This window comes from Callorhinchus milii, unplaced genomic scaffold (assembly GCF_018977255.1).
Source record: "Callorhinchus milii isolate IMCB2004 unplaced genomic scaffold, IMCB_Cmil_1.0 Scaffold23, whole genome shotgun sequence".
Taxonomy (NCBI): domain Eukaryota; kingdom Metazoa; phylum Chordata; class Chondrichthyes; order Chimaeriformes; family Callorhinchidae; genus Callorhinchus; species Callorhinchus milii.
Window position 1 is genome coordinate 3,189,739 of NW_024704764.1, and position 17,172 is coordinate 3,206,910.

Here is a 17,172-nt window from a genome sequence, read left to right on the forward strand (position 1 = left end):
CTCAGATGCGTCCAGGGAATCGTGTCCGAACGGCTGCAGTGGGCTCAGGGAGGAGGTGACGAGGCTGAGTTTGCCATCTTGCCCTGGCCCCCAGTTTGATCTTTGTCCTGGAGATTTACTCGGCACGCTCTGGATTTTTGGAAAATTCTCAATTTCTTCGGGTTAATTTAGTTTGCTTTTCCACGGTTGTACTGTGGAAATACTCCACCAATCATACTAACAGTCGTCATTAACAAACTCACATTCGACACCTCAAATAATAATAATAAATAATAATAATCCTTGCATTTGATATAGCGTCTTATCACGCCTCCAAGACTTCGCAAAGCGCTGCACAGAATATACTGTGAAAAGTAAATTAAATTGAATTAAAGTGTATATTTTGTGGGCGAAACGTGGCAGCCAATTGCGCTCAGCGGTGTCCTACAAACAGTCGTGGATTGAAATGACCAATTTTTAAAAAAATCTTTTGAAGGAATTATTACCCCCCACCCCCCACCCCCGGAAAAGCTATCCACCAATCGACTAACAACCAGATTCCTACTTACTGCTAGAGGCGTGTGGAGTAAGGAAACTTGCCCAAGGTTTCGCCCGTCCAGGAATCGAACCAAGGTCCTCTCGCTTGCGAGGCGAGTGCTCTAACCACTGAGCTTCAGGACTCCCCGCCCCACCCCCAGCGGCGCACTGGAGCATTAGCCCAGATGTTCTTACGCACACCAGGAGCCACAGGTATCAGTATAACGCATCGCGCATGTTTGTCGTGGAGCTGAGCGCAGACCTACATTAATGGAGGGCCAGGACTGAGCGTGCTCGGAGCCAGAATACGAGACGTTATTCCGGTGCAGGGGATGGTGTGGGATGGGCAGAGCCACGCAGGAGGCGGTGGGCCTGATTGCCCGGCTCAGCGTGCCCGGTGGGCTGTGCGCCATCCACTCCTCCTCCTCCTCCTCGGACGAGTGCTTCTCGTACTCTGTCTGCGGGGTTCCAGCCTCTTCCCGCTCACCGTCCTCGTCTCCCGGCACCTTGAGGTACTGAGCCGCGCTGTACAGAGCATCGGAGTCGCCCAGCGCCGAGACCCGGTGGTACCCACTGCAGTCGCCAATCTCCGAGTAGCTGCGTTGACCCTGGAAGCTGGCGCGGAGCCGGTGTCCCGCGTCCCGGGGAAAGCTGGCGTACTCGGCTCTCCTCCGGCACACTGGGTGCTCGGTACCACCTGGGGAACAACAAGAGCAACCGCTCAATACATAGCCACCAGCACAGCACAGCCCGGCACAGCACAGCCCGGCACAGCACGGCCCGGCACAGCATGGCCCGGCACAGCACAGCCCAGCACAGCATGGCACAGCACAGCCTGGCACAGCACAGCCCAACCTGGCCCAGCACAACACAGGCACAGCCCAGCACAGAACAGCACAGCCCGGCGCAGCTCAGCCCAGGATAGCACAGACCAGGACAGCCCGGCACAGTACAGCCTGGCACAACAGAGCAGCCCGGCACAGCACAGTCTGGCACAGCATAGCCTGGCATAGCAGAGCACAACCAAGCACAGCCAAGCATAGCACAGCCCGGCACAGCACAGCCTGGCACAGCACAACCTGGCACAGCCGGATACAGCACAGCCTGGCACAGCACAGCCTGGCACAGCACAACCTGGCACAGCCGGATACAGCACAGCCTGGCACAGCACAGCCTGGCACAGCACAGCCCTAATGGGATGTTGGCCTTTATCTCAAGTGGGCTGGAAATATAAAAGTCAGGAAACGATGATTCAACTGTATAGAGCCGTGGTCAGTCCCCACTTGGAAATGGGTATGGATGTGTTTGATGAGGCACCACACCTCAGGACGGGGGGATATATCGGCTCTGGAGGGGGCGCAGCGCAGATTCACCAGAATGATACCAGGCCTTAAAGGGTGAAACCACGAGGCCACGTTGCAGAAACTTGGTCCTTTTTCCCTGGAGTTCAGAAGGTTGAGCGATGATCTGATTCAGGTGCTCGACATGAGAAAGGGATTTGACAGGACAGAGCCCGAGAAACCCTTTCCTCTGGTGCGGGAATCCAGAACGAGGGAACATCAGCTTAAAATTAGAGCCGAACGGTTCAGGGGTGGAATCGGGAAGCGCTGTCTTCATACAAAGAGGAGTGGAAATCTGGAATTCTCGCCACCAAAAGGCGGTGGAGACTGAATCCAGTCACGTTTTGAAGCCTGAGGTGGTGGATAGATGTTTGTTAGGTCAGGGTTTCAAGGGAGAGGCGGGTAACATGGAGTTGAGGTACAGATCGGCCATGGTGGAACAGGCTCGAGGGGCTGAATGGCCCTGTCCTGTTCCTATGTTTCCATACACACTCACACACAGGCACTCAGACAAGCACACGCACACACACACACACACACACACATGCGTGCACAGATATACTCACACTGACACACATATACTCACATACACACACATATATTCACACAAACACATAAGCACAGACACTCGCACACACTCACACACACTCACTCGCACATACTCACACACACACACTCACACACACACTCACAAAACAACAACACATTACACTTGTACAACGCCTTTCCCATCGGGAGGTTGTCCCAAGGCAATGACACACATACACACACACACACACACTGTGCTGGTTACCGTGGTTCGGGGCCTGTTCCTCAGACAGTCGGCTCAGGATCTCAGTCTGGGCCTCGGTCAGGCTCTGCAACCGCCCCAACTCCTCGCTCAGCTCCGTGTAGGCCAGCGCCAGGCTCACCCTAAAACACACACAGCGCCCGTCACACACAGCGTCCGTCACACACAGCCCCCGTCACACACAGCCCTCACACACAGCGTCCGTCAAACACAGCGTCCGTCACACACAGCCCCCGTCACACACAGCGTCAGTCACACACAGCGTCCGTCACACACAGCCCTCACACACAGCCCCCGTCACACACAGCCCCCGTCACACACAGCCCCCGTCACACACAGCCCCCGTCACACACAGCGTCCGTCACACACAGCCCCCGTCACACACAGCGTCAGTCACACACAGCGTCAGTCACACACAGCGTCCGTCACACACAGCCCTCACACACAGCCCCCGTCACACACAGCCCCCGTCACACACAGCCCCCGTCACACACAGTGTCCGTCACACACAGCCCCCGTCACACACAGCGTCCGTCACACACAGCCCTGTCACACACAGCGTCCGTCACACACAGCGTCCGTCACACACAGCCCTCACACACAGCCCCCGTCACACACAGCGTCCGTCACACACAGCCCCCGTCACACACAGTCCTGTCATACACAGCGTCCATCACACACAGCGTCCGTCACACACAGCCCCCGTCACACACAGCGTCCGTCACACACAGCCCCCGTCACACACAGCCCCCGTCACACGCAGCCCCCGTCACACACAGCCCCCGTCACACACAGCCCCCGTCACACACAGCCCCCGTCACACACAGCCTACGTCACACACATAGCATCCGTCACACACAGCGTCCGTCACACACAGCGTCCGTCACACACAGCGTCCGTCACACACAGCATCCGTCACACACAGCCCCCGTCACACACAGCCCCCGTCACACACAGTCCTGTCATACACAGCGTCCGTCACACACAGCCCCCGGCACACACAGCCCCCGTCACACACAGCCCCCATCACACACAGCCCCCATCACACACAGCCCCCATCACACACAGCCCCCGTCACACACAGCCCGCATCACACACAGCATCCGTCACACACAGCCCCCGTCACACACAGCCCCCGTCACACACAGCCCCCGTCACACACAGCGTCCGTCACACACAGCCCTGTCACACAGTGTTCATCACACACAGCCCCCATCACACACAGCCCCCGTCACACACAGCCCCCGTCACACACAGTCCCCATCACACACAGCCCCCGTCACACACAGCCCCCGTCACACACAGCCCCCATCACACACAGCCCCCGTCACACACAGCCCCCATCACACACAGCCCCCGTCACACACAGCCCCCGTCACACACAGTCCCCGTCACACACAGCCTACGTCACACACACAGCGTCCGTCACACACAGTGTCCGTCACACACAGTGTCCGTCACACACAGCCCCCGTCACACACAGCGTCCGTCACACACAGCCCTCACACACAGCCCCCGTCACACACAGCCCCCGTCACACACAGCCCCCGTCACACACAGCGTCAGTCACACACAGCGTCCGTCACACACAGCCCTCACACACAGCCCCCGTCACACACAGCCCCCGTCACACACAGCGTCCGTCACACACAGCCCCCGTCACACACAGCGTCCGTCACACACAGCGTCCGTCACACACAGCCCCCGTCACACACAGTCCTGTCACACACAGCGTCCGTCACACACAGCCCCCGTCACACGCAGCCCCCGTCACACGCAGCCCCCGTCACACGCAGCCCCCGTCACACACAGCCCCCGTCACACACAGCCCCCGTCACACACAGCCTACGTCACACACATAGCATCCGTCACACACAGCGTCCGTCACACACAGCGTCCGTCACACACAGCGTCCGTCACACACAGCATCCATCACACACAGCCCCCGTCACACACAGCCCCCGTCACACACAGTCCTGTCATACACAGCGTCCGTCACACACAGCCCCCGGCACACACAGCCCCCGTCACACACAGCCCCCATCACACACAGCCCCCATCACACACAGCCCCCATCACACACAGCCCCCGTCACACACAGCCCCCATCACACACAGCATCCGTCACACACAGCCCCCGTCACACACAGCCCCCGTCACACACAGCCCCCGTCACACACAGCCCCCGTCACACACAGCCCCCGTCACACACAGCCCCCATCACACACAGCCCCCGTCACACACAGCCCCCATCACACACAGCCCCCGTCACACACAGCCCCCGTCACACACAGCCCCCGTCACACACAGCCCCCGTCACACACAGCCCCCGTCACACACAGCCCCCGTCACACACAGCCCCCGTCACACACAGCCCCCGTCACACACAGCCCCCGTCACACACAGCCCCCGTCACACACAGCGTCCATCACACACAGCCCCCATCACATACAGCCCCCATCACACACAGCCCCCGTCACACACAGCCCCCGTCACACACAGCCCCCATCACACACAGCCCCCATCACACACAGCCCCCGTCACACACAGCCCCCATCACACACAGCCCCCGTCACACACAGCCCCCGTCACACACAGCCCCCGTCACACACAGCCTACGTCACACACACAGCGTCCGTCACACACAGTGTCCGTCACACACAGTGTCCGTCACACACAGCGTCCGTCACACACAGCGTCCGTCACACACAGCCCTGTCACACACAGCGTCCGTCATACACAGCCCCCGTCACACACAGCCCCCGTCACACACAGCCCCCATCACACACAGCCCCCGTCACACACAGCCTCCGTCACACACAGCCCTGTCACACACAGCGTCCGTCACACACACAGCGTCCGTCACACACACAGCGTCCGTCACACACAGCGTCCGTCACACACAGCGTCCGTCACACACAGCGTCCGTCACACACAGCGTCCGTCACACATGGAGCCCATCACACACAGCGTCCATCACTGTCACAACCCCCCCACTCCCCAGCCCCCTCTCCCCACCCCCTTGTCCCCACCTCTGCTCTTTCCCAATCCCAGGTACCAGGATTGTCAGGTCACTGGCTGTGGTCACAGTGGTTAGCTACATTCCCTGTGGCCCCCCCCGCCCCCTCCCCACCACTACCACCACCCGCTCGACAATCATCAAAGCCCTGGCCCCGCGGTAGATTATTGAGTTTGGTTTTAAGAGTGAAACCAGCAGAAGTTTCCTTTTCACTCAGTCCCACCAGCGCTGCACAACTCCCCCACTCAACTCGTTCTATTTTTACAATGAAAGAAGCTCGTCTCCCCCCCCCCCCCACCTCACCACCGAAGTTTATGGAAACTTAAGTCAAGCTCTGTGGAAAGCAAGTGATTCAACCATCTCCTACCCCCCCCCCCCACCCACCACCACACACACACTCAGCTCCTCCACGACCTGATCTTAACCCAAGTCCAGGCTCACATCAAACCCGGTGCTGAGGGGCGGGGGAGCCTTGGAGACACTGTCTTCCAGATCAGACATTAAACCTCCCTCCCTGTAAGAACCCTGGTCGGGCGGGCAGTCGAGATCTCCCGCGGTGCTGTTCGGAAAAGAGAAAGCCATTTCTCTCTCTCTCGCTCTCTCTCCCAGTGGCTTGGCTGACACTGCCCCAGATATTATCATCACACACTCTGTGGCTGTTTGTGCGATGTCGCTGTGTGCAGATTTGCTGCCAAGTTCACCCAGAAAACCCCAAATCTCTGCACGTTACAGTAAAATCCTGTGCAGGGCTTGGAGACGGCTCAACAATGTGATAAGGAGCCATATCAAATGTAAGGATTATTATTAATATTATTGCTACGAGTCTTGTGACAAAATCGGAGGCCTTTCCTCATACAATGTATAAAATGATTTGTGCAGTTGTGCTATCAATCCTGGGCTCTTCTGGCCAATACGCCCCATGGTGGGTCAGGACTAGGAATCCTGGCAGATTCACCCTCTCACTAACCCAGCGACACAGCGAGACTCCGAGATCAGCAGATATGTAGCTCAGCACAACACGACTCTTTCTGGGACGCTGCTGGGTGCAGTTGGCTGCCGTGCTTCGTCCACAGAATACACAGTCACTAATTTTGCAGTATAAGAACATAAGAACATAAGAATTAGGAGCAGGAGTCGGCCATTCGGCCCTTCGTGCCTGTGCTCCGCCATTCAATAAGATCATGGCTGATCTTCTCACCTAACTCTGATTACCTGCCCTATCCCCATATCCCCTAATCCCTCTATTTTTCAAGAATCTATCAGTCTCAGCCTTGAAAATGTTCAAGGACTGAGCATCTACAGCCTTCTGGGGTAGTGAATTCCATAAGTTCACTACCCTCTGAGTGAAGAAATGTTTCCTCAACTCTGTTCTAAAGGCTGACCCTTAATTTTAAGACTGTGACCCCTGGTTATAGATTCTCCCACCGGGGAAACAGACCCTCAGTGTCTACTTTATCAGCCCTTTAAGAATCTTATAAGTTTCAATAAGATCCCCCTAATTCTTCTGTACTCTAGAGAATACAGCCCTAGTTTATTCAGCCTATCCTCATAGGTCAGTCCCCTCATCCCAGGAACTAACCGAGTGAATCTACGCTGCACCCCCTCGAGGGCAAGTATGTCCTTTTTTAAATAAGGACCAAAACTGCACACAATACTCTCGGTGCGGTCTCACCAAAGCCCTATACAGTTGCAGCAAGACTTCCCTACTCTTATATTCTAAACCTTTCGAAATGAACGCTAACTGCCGTTCGCCTTCTTAGTTGCTGCTGCACCTGCAAACTAACTTTTTGGGACTGGTGTACAAGGACACCCAAATCCCTTTGAATACTAACTCTATCTAACTTCTCCCCTTCCAGAAAATAATCTGTTCTTTTATTCTTGCTACCGAGGTGAATAATTTCACACTTGCTAACATTGAATTCCATCTGCCACCTACTTGCCCACTCCCCGAGCCTATCTATATCTTGTTGCAATCTTTTTGCATCATCCTGAGAGCTCACTCTGCTACCGAGTTTAGTATCATCCGCGAATTTAGACACATTACATTCAATGTCCTCGTCCAGATCATTGATGTAAATGGTAAATAGCTGAGGCCCAAGCACTGATCCTTGTGGCACTCCACTAGTTACATCCTGCCAATTCGAGAATGATCCGTTTATCACTACTCTCTGCTTTCTACCCGATAGCCACTCTTCTATCCATGTTAATATTTTCCCATTAATCCCGTGGGCCTTGATCTTGAGTAACAGCCTTTTGTGTGGCACCTTGTCAAATGCCTTCCTAAAATCCAAATATACCACATCTACTGGTTCCCCCTTATCCAACCTGCTAGATACATCCTCAAAAAATTCTAAAAGGTTAGTCAAGCATGACTTCCCTTTTGTAAAGCCATGTTGACTCTGCCTAATCTTTTTATGGTCTTCCAGGTATCCCATAACTACGTCTTTTATTAAGGACTCAAGAATTTTCCCTACAACTGACGTCAAACTAACTGGTCTATAGTTTTCCCTATTTTCTCTCCCACCCTTCTTAAATAGTGGAGTTACGTTTGCAATCTTCCAATCAATGGGAACTTTTCCAGTATCCACAGACTTTTGGAAGATTATAGACATGCCATCCACTATCTCAGTAGCCACCTCCTTTAAAACTCTCGGATGCAGGCCATCCGGTCCAGGGGATTTATCGGTTTTAAGACCCGACAATTTACCTAGAACCATCTCTTTACTAATGTTAATCTCCCTAAGTTGCTCGCTAACATTGTCTTCTTGGTCCTCTATTTTTGGTATGTTTCCAGTGTCTTCTACGGTGAAGACTGTAGAAAAATACTTGTTTAATGACTCTGCCATGTCTTTGTCCCCTATTATAATTCCTCCGGTCTCTGCCTGTAATGGACCCACATTCACCCTCGCTAGCCTTTTCCTCTTTATATATTTGTAAAAACTCTTGGAGTCTGTTTTTATGTTCTTTGCTAGTTTGCCCTCGTAATCTATTTTCTCCCTCTTGATCAATTTTTTGGTCCTCCTCTGTTGTTCCCTAAAGTTCTCCCAATCCTCGGGTTTACTACTCATCTTCGCTGTTTTATAGGCTTTTTCTTTTGATTTGATACTTTCCCTAACTGCTCTAGTTAGCCATGGCTGCACCACCTTTCCCATGGCATTCTTATTCCTCAAAGGAATATGTGCTCGTTGGGAATTTTGCACTATCTCCTTGAATGTCTGCCATTGCTGGTCTACCGTCAAATCTTTAAGTTTAGTCTCCCAGTTTATTCTGGCTAAATCCTCTCTCATACCAGCAAAGTTGGCTCGATTTAAATTGAAGACTTTTGCTTCAGACTTAACTACTTCCCTCTCTAACTTAACGCTAAATTCCATCATATTATGATCGCTTTGCCCGAGAGGAGCCTTAAGTTCCAGTTTGCTGATCAGCCCTGTTTCATTACACAAAACAAGGTCTAATATGGCTTGTTCCCTGGTCGGCTCCTCAGCATATTGATCTAGAAAATTATCTCTAATACATTCTATAAACTCCTCTTCTATGTTACCTTTCCCAATTTGGTTGTCCCAGTCTATGTGCAGGTTAAAATCACCCACAATTAGTGTCTTTCCTTTGCTACATGCTCCACTAATCTCTTGATTTATACCTTGAGCGATACTTTGACCACTGTTTGGGGGTCTATAAACTACTCCCACTATAGTTTTCTGCCCCTTGAAGTTACGTATCTCTACCCATACTGACTCTACATCTTGCTTTTCAGATTTAAAATCTTTCCTCTCTACTGTTTTTATCCCATCCTTTATTAGCAGGGCCACTCCCCCTCCTCGTTTACCACATCGCCTATCTTTCCTATATACCACGTAGCCGGGAATATTCAGTTCCCATCCCTGATCACCCTGGATTATTATGATGTCTTTACAGTTTAAATCACTTTGTAGAGGTAGTTTCTAAATGGTTTCGTTGATGTGTTGGCCAGACTGACAATACTGCCACTTCACATACAAGTGGATGTTAACTTTCTTGATATAGTTGGGCTTCCTAATACAGCCACTTTCTGCAAGAGGTTCATATTTTGTTCACGAGGCATTTCGTCAAATTGGAAATCGATCTATTTCTGATTGTCTCAGATGTATTTATTGGGCACATGGCTACATTCTTACATCACTTGAGATAACAGCCACATCAATGATACTACATGTACAATCTATTTGGTTCTTTATGATAATATCTGGTTTGTTACAGATCACTGTCGGCATTTATGAGTCCCAGATTATTGTGATGTTGTTTCTCAATATCACTTTTGCTGGTGGATGTTTGTTGTCAGTTGTTTTGTACATCAATATCAATTTATTTATTATTAATATTAATAATAATAATCCTTGCATTTGATCCAGAGACGTTAACATCAGGAGGACATCTCAAAGCGATTCACAGGATTTATTGTAAAGTGTAGTGACTTTTTGGAGGTGAATGCAGCAGCTAATTTGCACACAGCAATGCCCCACAAACAGCCACAAACCAAATGAGTGATTTTATTCTCTCTGGGAGGCGAATTGTCAGCCAGGCACCACGCGAGACAGAGAGAGAGAGAGAGAGAGAGAGAGAGATAGACAGAGAGAGAGAGAGAGAGGAAAAAGAGACAGAGAGATGTGAAAGAGAAAGTCTGTTCTATTTTGTAGTGAATACTGTGACAAATTGAGGGAGGATTTGTGGAGGAGAGTGGGGTTTGTGTGTCTCATATCACTCTACTTTTGCTTTCATTTTGAATGTGTCGGGGGATCTCAGTCACTCCGATACTCACACATTGGCTGGTACTGCGGCTGGAGTGAAGATTCACCCCCACATCACAGCCCCGCAATTCCACACAGTCTCAGCCTCAGCGGGCAGGAGCTGAATAAGCCGTAGCTGAATCGTGGAACATTCCTAAACCTTCTGAATTCGGAAGCCAGTTTTTCCGCAGCTTAAACTGCCAACTGCACCAATTACATGAGATTCATCATAGAATCATAGAATTATACAGCACAGAAGGAGGCCATTCGGCTCATCATGTCTGTGCCGGCTCTTTGAAAAGAGTTATCCAATTCAAACCCACTCCCCCGCTCTCTCCCCATAGTCCTGCAAACTTGTCCTCCCCAAATAATTATCTGCTTCTCTTTTAAAAGCTGTTATCGAATCGGCTTCCACCGGCCTTTCAGGCAACGCATTCCAGATCAGAACAACTCACTGTGTGAAAACATTTCTCCTCATCTCCCCTCTGTTTCTTTTAACAACTATTTTATATCGGTGTCCTCAGGTTACCGACCCACCCACCAGTGGAAATAGTCTCTCCTTGTTCACACTATCGAATCCCCTCATCATTTTGAAAACTTCTAGTAAGTCTCCTCTTAACCTTCTCTGCTCCAAGGAGAATAATCCCAGCGTCTCTCGCCTCTCCTGGTAACTGAAGTCCCTCATTCCTGGTGCCATCCTGGTCAATCTCCTTTGCACCTTCTCCAATGCCTTGACATCCTTCCTAAAGTGCGGTGCCCAGAACTGAACACAGTCTCTCGCTGAGGCCTAACCAGTGTTTTATAAAGGTTCATCATAACTTCCTGACTTTTGTATTCTATGCCCATATTTATAAAGCCCAGTATCCCGTAGGCTTTTTTAACAGCTTTGTCTACCTTTCCTTCCACCTTCAAAGATTTACTTATATGACCCCCAGGTCTCTCTGTTCCTTCACCCCCTTTAAGATTGTACCATCAGCTTATATTGCTCTTCTCATTCTTCCTCCCAAAGTGCATCATTTCGCATTTCTCCACATCAAACTTCATCTGCCCCGTGTCTGCTCATTTTACCAGTCTATGCCCTCTTGCAGTCTACTACTATCCTCCTCACTGTTTACTACTTTTCCGGCTTAGTATCATCTGCAAAGTTCGAAATTGTACTCCCTATAGCCAAGTCCAGTAATTTATAGTCTCCAGAAGTTTCCCCACTACTGACGTGAGGCTGACCGGCCTGTAGTTCCCAGGTTTATCCTTCTGCCCCTTTTTGTACAGGGGAGTAACATTTGCAACCCTCCCGTCCTCTGGCTGCACCCCGGTATCCATAGAGAATTGAAAGATTGTGGACAGAGCCTCCGTTATTTCCACCCTTACTTCCCACAGTAACCTAGGATGCATCCCATTGAGACCAGGTGACTTACTTACCTTGAGCACCATCAACCATTTAGTACCTCCTCTCTGTTTATTCTTATCTTATCCAATTTCTTTCCCCTCTCCTCCGATACTGTGGCATTGCTGCATCCTCCTCTTTTGTGAAGACAGATGCAAAGTACTCAGTCAGTACGTCAGCCTGACACTCTGCCTCCACAAAAAGATTTCCCCTTTGGTCCCTAATTGGACCCACCCTATCTTTGACTAACCTTTTATTCTTTATATGCTTATAAAATACCTTAGTGTTCCCTTCTACGTTACCCGCTAATCTTTTCTCATACAATCTCTTTGCCCCTCTTATTTCCTTTTTCAGTTCTCCTCTGTACTTTCTATATTCTATGTGATTATCTTCTGTATTTTGGGCCTGACATTTATCATAAGCCTTCTTTTTCTGTTTTATTTTAATCTCAATTTCCTTAGTCGTCCAGGGAAGTTTGGATGCCCCACCTTTCCCTTTTGTGGGAATGTATTTGTTCTGTCCCCAAACTATCTCCTCTTTGAAGGCTTCCCATTGCTCATTAGCTGGTTTACCTGCCAATCTTTCTTTCCAGTCCACCTTGACTCGGTCCCTTTTTAACTCACTGAAATTAGCCTCTTTCGGTTGAGTATCTTCACCTTTGATTGTTCTTTGTCCCTTTCCATAAGTACTCTAAACCTAATGATGCTGTGGTCACTGTTGTCCAGATGCTCTCCTACTGAAACCTGCCCCACTTGTCCCACTTCATTCCCCAGAACTAGATGCAGCACTGCTTCCTTCCTCGTTGGGGCTGGAAACATACTGATCCAGAAAGTTATCCTGCACACATTTCAGGAATCTTCCCCCTCCTTACCCTTTACACTGTTATTTTGCCAGTCTATGTTAGGATAACTGAAGTCCCCCATTATCACTACTGTATTGGTTTTGCATCTTTCTGAAATCTGCTGCAGATTTGCTCCTCTATCTCCTTCCCACTATTTGGTGGTCTATAGTGTACACCTAACAAGGTAACAACAGCTCCTTTTCTTCTCCTTAACACTAACCAAAGAGATTCTGTTTTTGGACCCTTTAGACCATCGTCCCTTTCCAGGGCCATAACCATGTCTTTAATCAATATTGCCACCCCTATCCCTCCTGAATGCATTGTAGCCAGGAATATTCAGCTCCCATTCCCACCCTTGTTTGAGCCAGGTCTCCGTTATTGCCACTACATCATAACCCCTAACAACTTGAGCCGCAGCTCACCAACCTTATTTGTCACACTCCGTGCGTTTATGCACATGCACTCCAAGACCAACTTAAGTCTGTTCTGATTTCTCCCCCGTCTAAACCCCTCCTTTTTCTGGATTATTCCTTATTACATTGCTATTCGTCTCTCCCAGTCCTCTACGTAACTTGTTTGTCCTCCCTGATGCCACATCCTGACTCCCTTCCTCCCTCGAAATTAATTTAAACCCTTCCCCACAGCACGAGTCAACCTCCCGGCGAGGGCTTTGGTCCCAGGCCTGTTCAGGTGTAACCCATCCACCTCGTACAGGTCCCACCTGCCCCAGAACTGGTCCCAATGTTGCAGGAAGCTGAAGCCTTCCTTTCTGCACAAGTTACAAGTGTTCTGCCAACTGCCCGAGTCACATGCGGTCACCTTCCTTCAAAGATTCCCACGGCTGGAAAAGCCGTTTCAGGCCTCGCACATCGTTCCTGGGAATTAGAAGCTGGGGATGATCCAACAACAGCTCACACGCTCCGTTTAGAAATCCCTCCATTCGAGAGAAGCTCGTTAATGACATTCTCACCAACTGCAAGTGAAGCTGTCACTAACAGCCACCCGACGCAGCGCTGTTCACATTGTGAGACACCTCACAGGATATAACAATAATCCTTTCATTTGACATCGCGCCGTATCAAGTCGTTGAGACGTCTCAAAGCGCTTCAGAGAAGGTACGGTAAAGTGAATTGACTGCGGGATTTTGTGGGCAAAATGCGGCAGCCAGTTGCGCAGAGAGGCGTCCCACGACAGTCAGGGCTTGAGTAACCAAATTGTTGTTCACTGCAAAGCGTAGTGATTGTCTTGTGGGTGAATGCGCACAGCAACGTTCCAGAAACAGGGGCGAAATGAAGCGAGCGATTTTATCCGGGGGAAATCGTCGGCCCGGACACCAGGAGAGAAACCCCCTTCTCTCTTCCAACAGCCCTGCCCAGATCTTTAACACCCGTCTGAGCAGGCAGACGGGGAGCTTGGTATTTAACACCTCACCCGAAGGACGGTGCCTCCATCAATACGTCTCTCTCTCCCTCTCCCCCCTAACAGCGCTGCGCTGAAGCCTACGCTGGAGCGTAGACTATGAGCTCAAAGTCCCTGACGTGGGGCACGAAACATAACCTCTCGAGTTGGAGGCTGTGCGAGTGATTGGGAGCAAAGTGACGGGGCCTCGGATTGTCTGACCGCGCAGTAAAAATGGCTCAGTTTTTCCGCCAATGTATTTTCGTTCGCGGATCCACACGTAACTCTTAACTCACTGCGGGGCGAGACCTCGAACCGAGCTCCGGTCTGTACTCTTGTGTGGACGAACGTTAAAGAGAAGGGGGTTTTCCTCTCCTGATGCCTGGCCAACAATTCCTCCCCCACAATAGCATCGGTCATTCACTTTGCGGCTGTTTGCAGGACGTTCCTCCGCACAAATTGCCCCTCACGTTCGCCTACAAATTACAGTCATTACGCTTCAAAGTAAAATTTTGTTGAGGCGCTTTGAGACATTTTATCGTGTACCCTTCTCTCTCTCCCCCTGTAACCCTTCTCTCTCTCTCTCCCCCTGTACCCTGCTCTCTCTCTCCCCGTAACCCTTCTCTCTCTCTCCCCCTGTAACCTGCTCTCTCTCTCCCCCTGTAACCTGCTCTCTCTCTCCCCCTGTAACCTGCTCTCTCTCTCTCCTCCTGTAACCTGCTCTCTCTCTCTCCCCCTGTAACCTGCTCTCTCTCTCCCCCTGTAACCTGCTCTCTCTCTCCCCCTGTACCCTGCTCTCTCTCTCTCCCCCTGTAACCTGCTCTCTCTCTCTCCCCCTGTACCCTGCTCTCTCTCTCTCCCCCTGTACCCTGCTCTCTCTCTCCCCCTGTACCCTGCTCTCTCTCCCCTGTACCCTGCTCTCCCCCCCCCCCCCATCCCCTGCTCTCTCTCCCCCTGTAACCCGCCTCGTCTCCCCGTGACCTGTCAGTGAGTTGTGGAATTTCTGCTGTTAAGTTAAACACCGACAAAAACAACAACGGAGAGGTGGATGGAGGAGCAGAGGTGGTGGTGCGAGTGAGCGAGTGAGTGAGTGGGTTTCAGAGAATGGAGTGCGTTTAAAATAAATTCTGGATGAGTCACAGTCTTGTTGTTTTGGGTAGTTTGGGCTTGTGGTACATTCTCCGCCCCCACCCCCCCACCGCCGCCCCCCAAACTCCCCTTCCTCCCAACCCACTGTTCGCTTGTGGTCCATTGTCACCAACCACTGCGCCCCCTCCCAGCATCGAAATGTCAATTGCTTTTTCATACAAATATCGAGTGTGTGCGTTTGCGTATATATATATATATATATATATATATATATGCCTTCCCGCACCGGCTGACACCTAAGTTCGAACCCCCCGCACCCCCCCCCACCCCCTCGGGAGGGACTATGCGTTGGCGCAGACCGGGCTGCGGGTGTGGGGAAGGGGCATATGGTCAGATACCCTTTGCCCTTCAGCTGTGACGTTAAACCTCACCCACCGTCGAAGCCCATTCAGGTGGATGATGGAGAAACCTCCGGCGCTGTTGGCAAAGAGCTCACAATCCCCCAATAAATGAATGAATGAATGAATGAATGAATGAATGAATGAATAAAAATAAGCTTTGGCGTCACCCGGAGTCGAAACGTCTCAAGGTGCCTCACACGGTCACGCGCTCTGCAGTGCTGCGCGTTCACCAAATAAAATCAGTCGCTCGCTGTCGCGCGTGGCGGCCGTGCCCTCCTACAGAATACACAGTCACTGCACTCTGCACCGTGTCCGGTGAAGCACTTTGAGCGATGTTTTTTCCCGTCGTGGGAAGGCGACACCTTTACGGAGGCGTCCACACCGGCAGTCGATTTGCACTCCGCACCGCGACGTCCCCGCAAACAGCCGCCACGCGAAGGAGCGCTTTTATTTGCGGGAATCGTCGGGACAGGATCCCGGGAGAGAGACCGTCAGCTCTGAATGGACTCTCTTCCCCCCACACACACACTGACACACAGCGACACACACTCACACACAGGCACACAGGCACAGCGACACACAGACACACACTGACACACAGCGACACACAGACACACAGCGACACACAGACACACACTGACACACAGACACACAGCGACACACAGACACACACTGACACACAGCGACACACAGACACACACTGACACACAGCGACACACAGACACACACTGACACACAGCGACACACAGACACACACTGACACACAGCGACACACAGACACACACTGACACACAGACACACAGCGACACACAGACACACACTCACACACAGGCACAGCGACACACAGACACACACTGACACACAGCGACACACAGACACACACTGACACACAGCGACACACAGACACACACTGACACACAGGCACAGCGACACACAGACACACACTGACACACAGACACACACTGACACACAGCGACACACAGACACACACTGACACACAGCGACACACAGACACACACTGACACACAGACACGCACTGACACACAGCGACACACTGACACACACTGACACACAGACACACACTGACACACAGCGACACACAGACACACACTGACACACAGCGACACACAGACACACACTGACACACAGGCACAGCGACACACAGACACACAGCGACACACAGACACACACTGACACACAGACACACACTGACACACAGCGACACACTGACACACAGCGACACACACACACACACACACACACAGCGACACACTGACACACAGCGACACACAGACACGCACTGACACACAGGCACACAGCGACACACAGACACACACTCACACACAGCGACACACTGACACACAGCGACACACAGACACACACTCACACACAGGCACACAGCGACACACAGACACACACTGACACACAGCGACACACTGACACACAGCGACACACAGACACACACTCACACACAGCGACACACTGACACACAGCGACACACACTCACACACAGGCACACAGCGACACACAGACACACACTGACACACAGCGACACACTGACACACAGCGACACACAGACACACACTGACACACAGCGACACACAGACACACACTGACACACAGCGACACACA

General features: G+C 51.5%; 1 protein-coding gene across 2 annotated transcripts in view; it reads right to left on the reverse strand.

Moving 5' to 3' along the window:
• tbkbp1 (TBK1 binding protein 1) overlaps window positions 1-17,172 on the reverse strand; it is a 44,114-nt gene that overhangs the window by 1,239 nt on the left and 25,703 nt on the right. For both annotated transcript variants that reach the window (XM_042343346.1, XM_042343347.1), the window contains exons 8-9: window positions 2,650-2,768; window positions 783-1,213 (exon numbers count right to left, since the gene is read on the reverse strand). In XM_042343346.1, coding sequence (XP_042199280.1) covers window positions 783-1,213; window positions 2,650-2,768 — 550 coding nt within the window. The remainder of the gene's footprint in view (window positions 1-782; window positions 1,214-2,649; window positions 2,769-17,172) is intronic.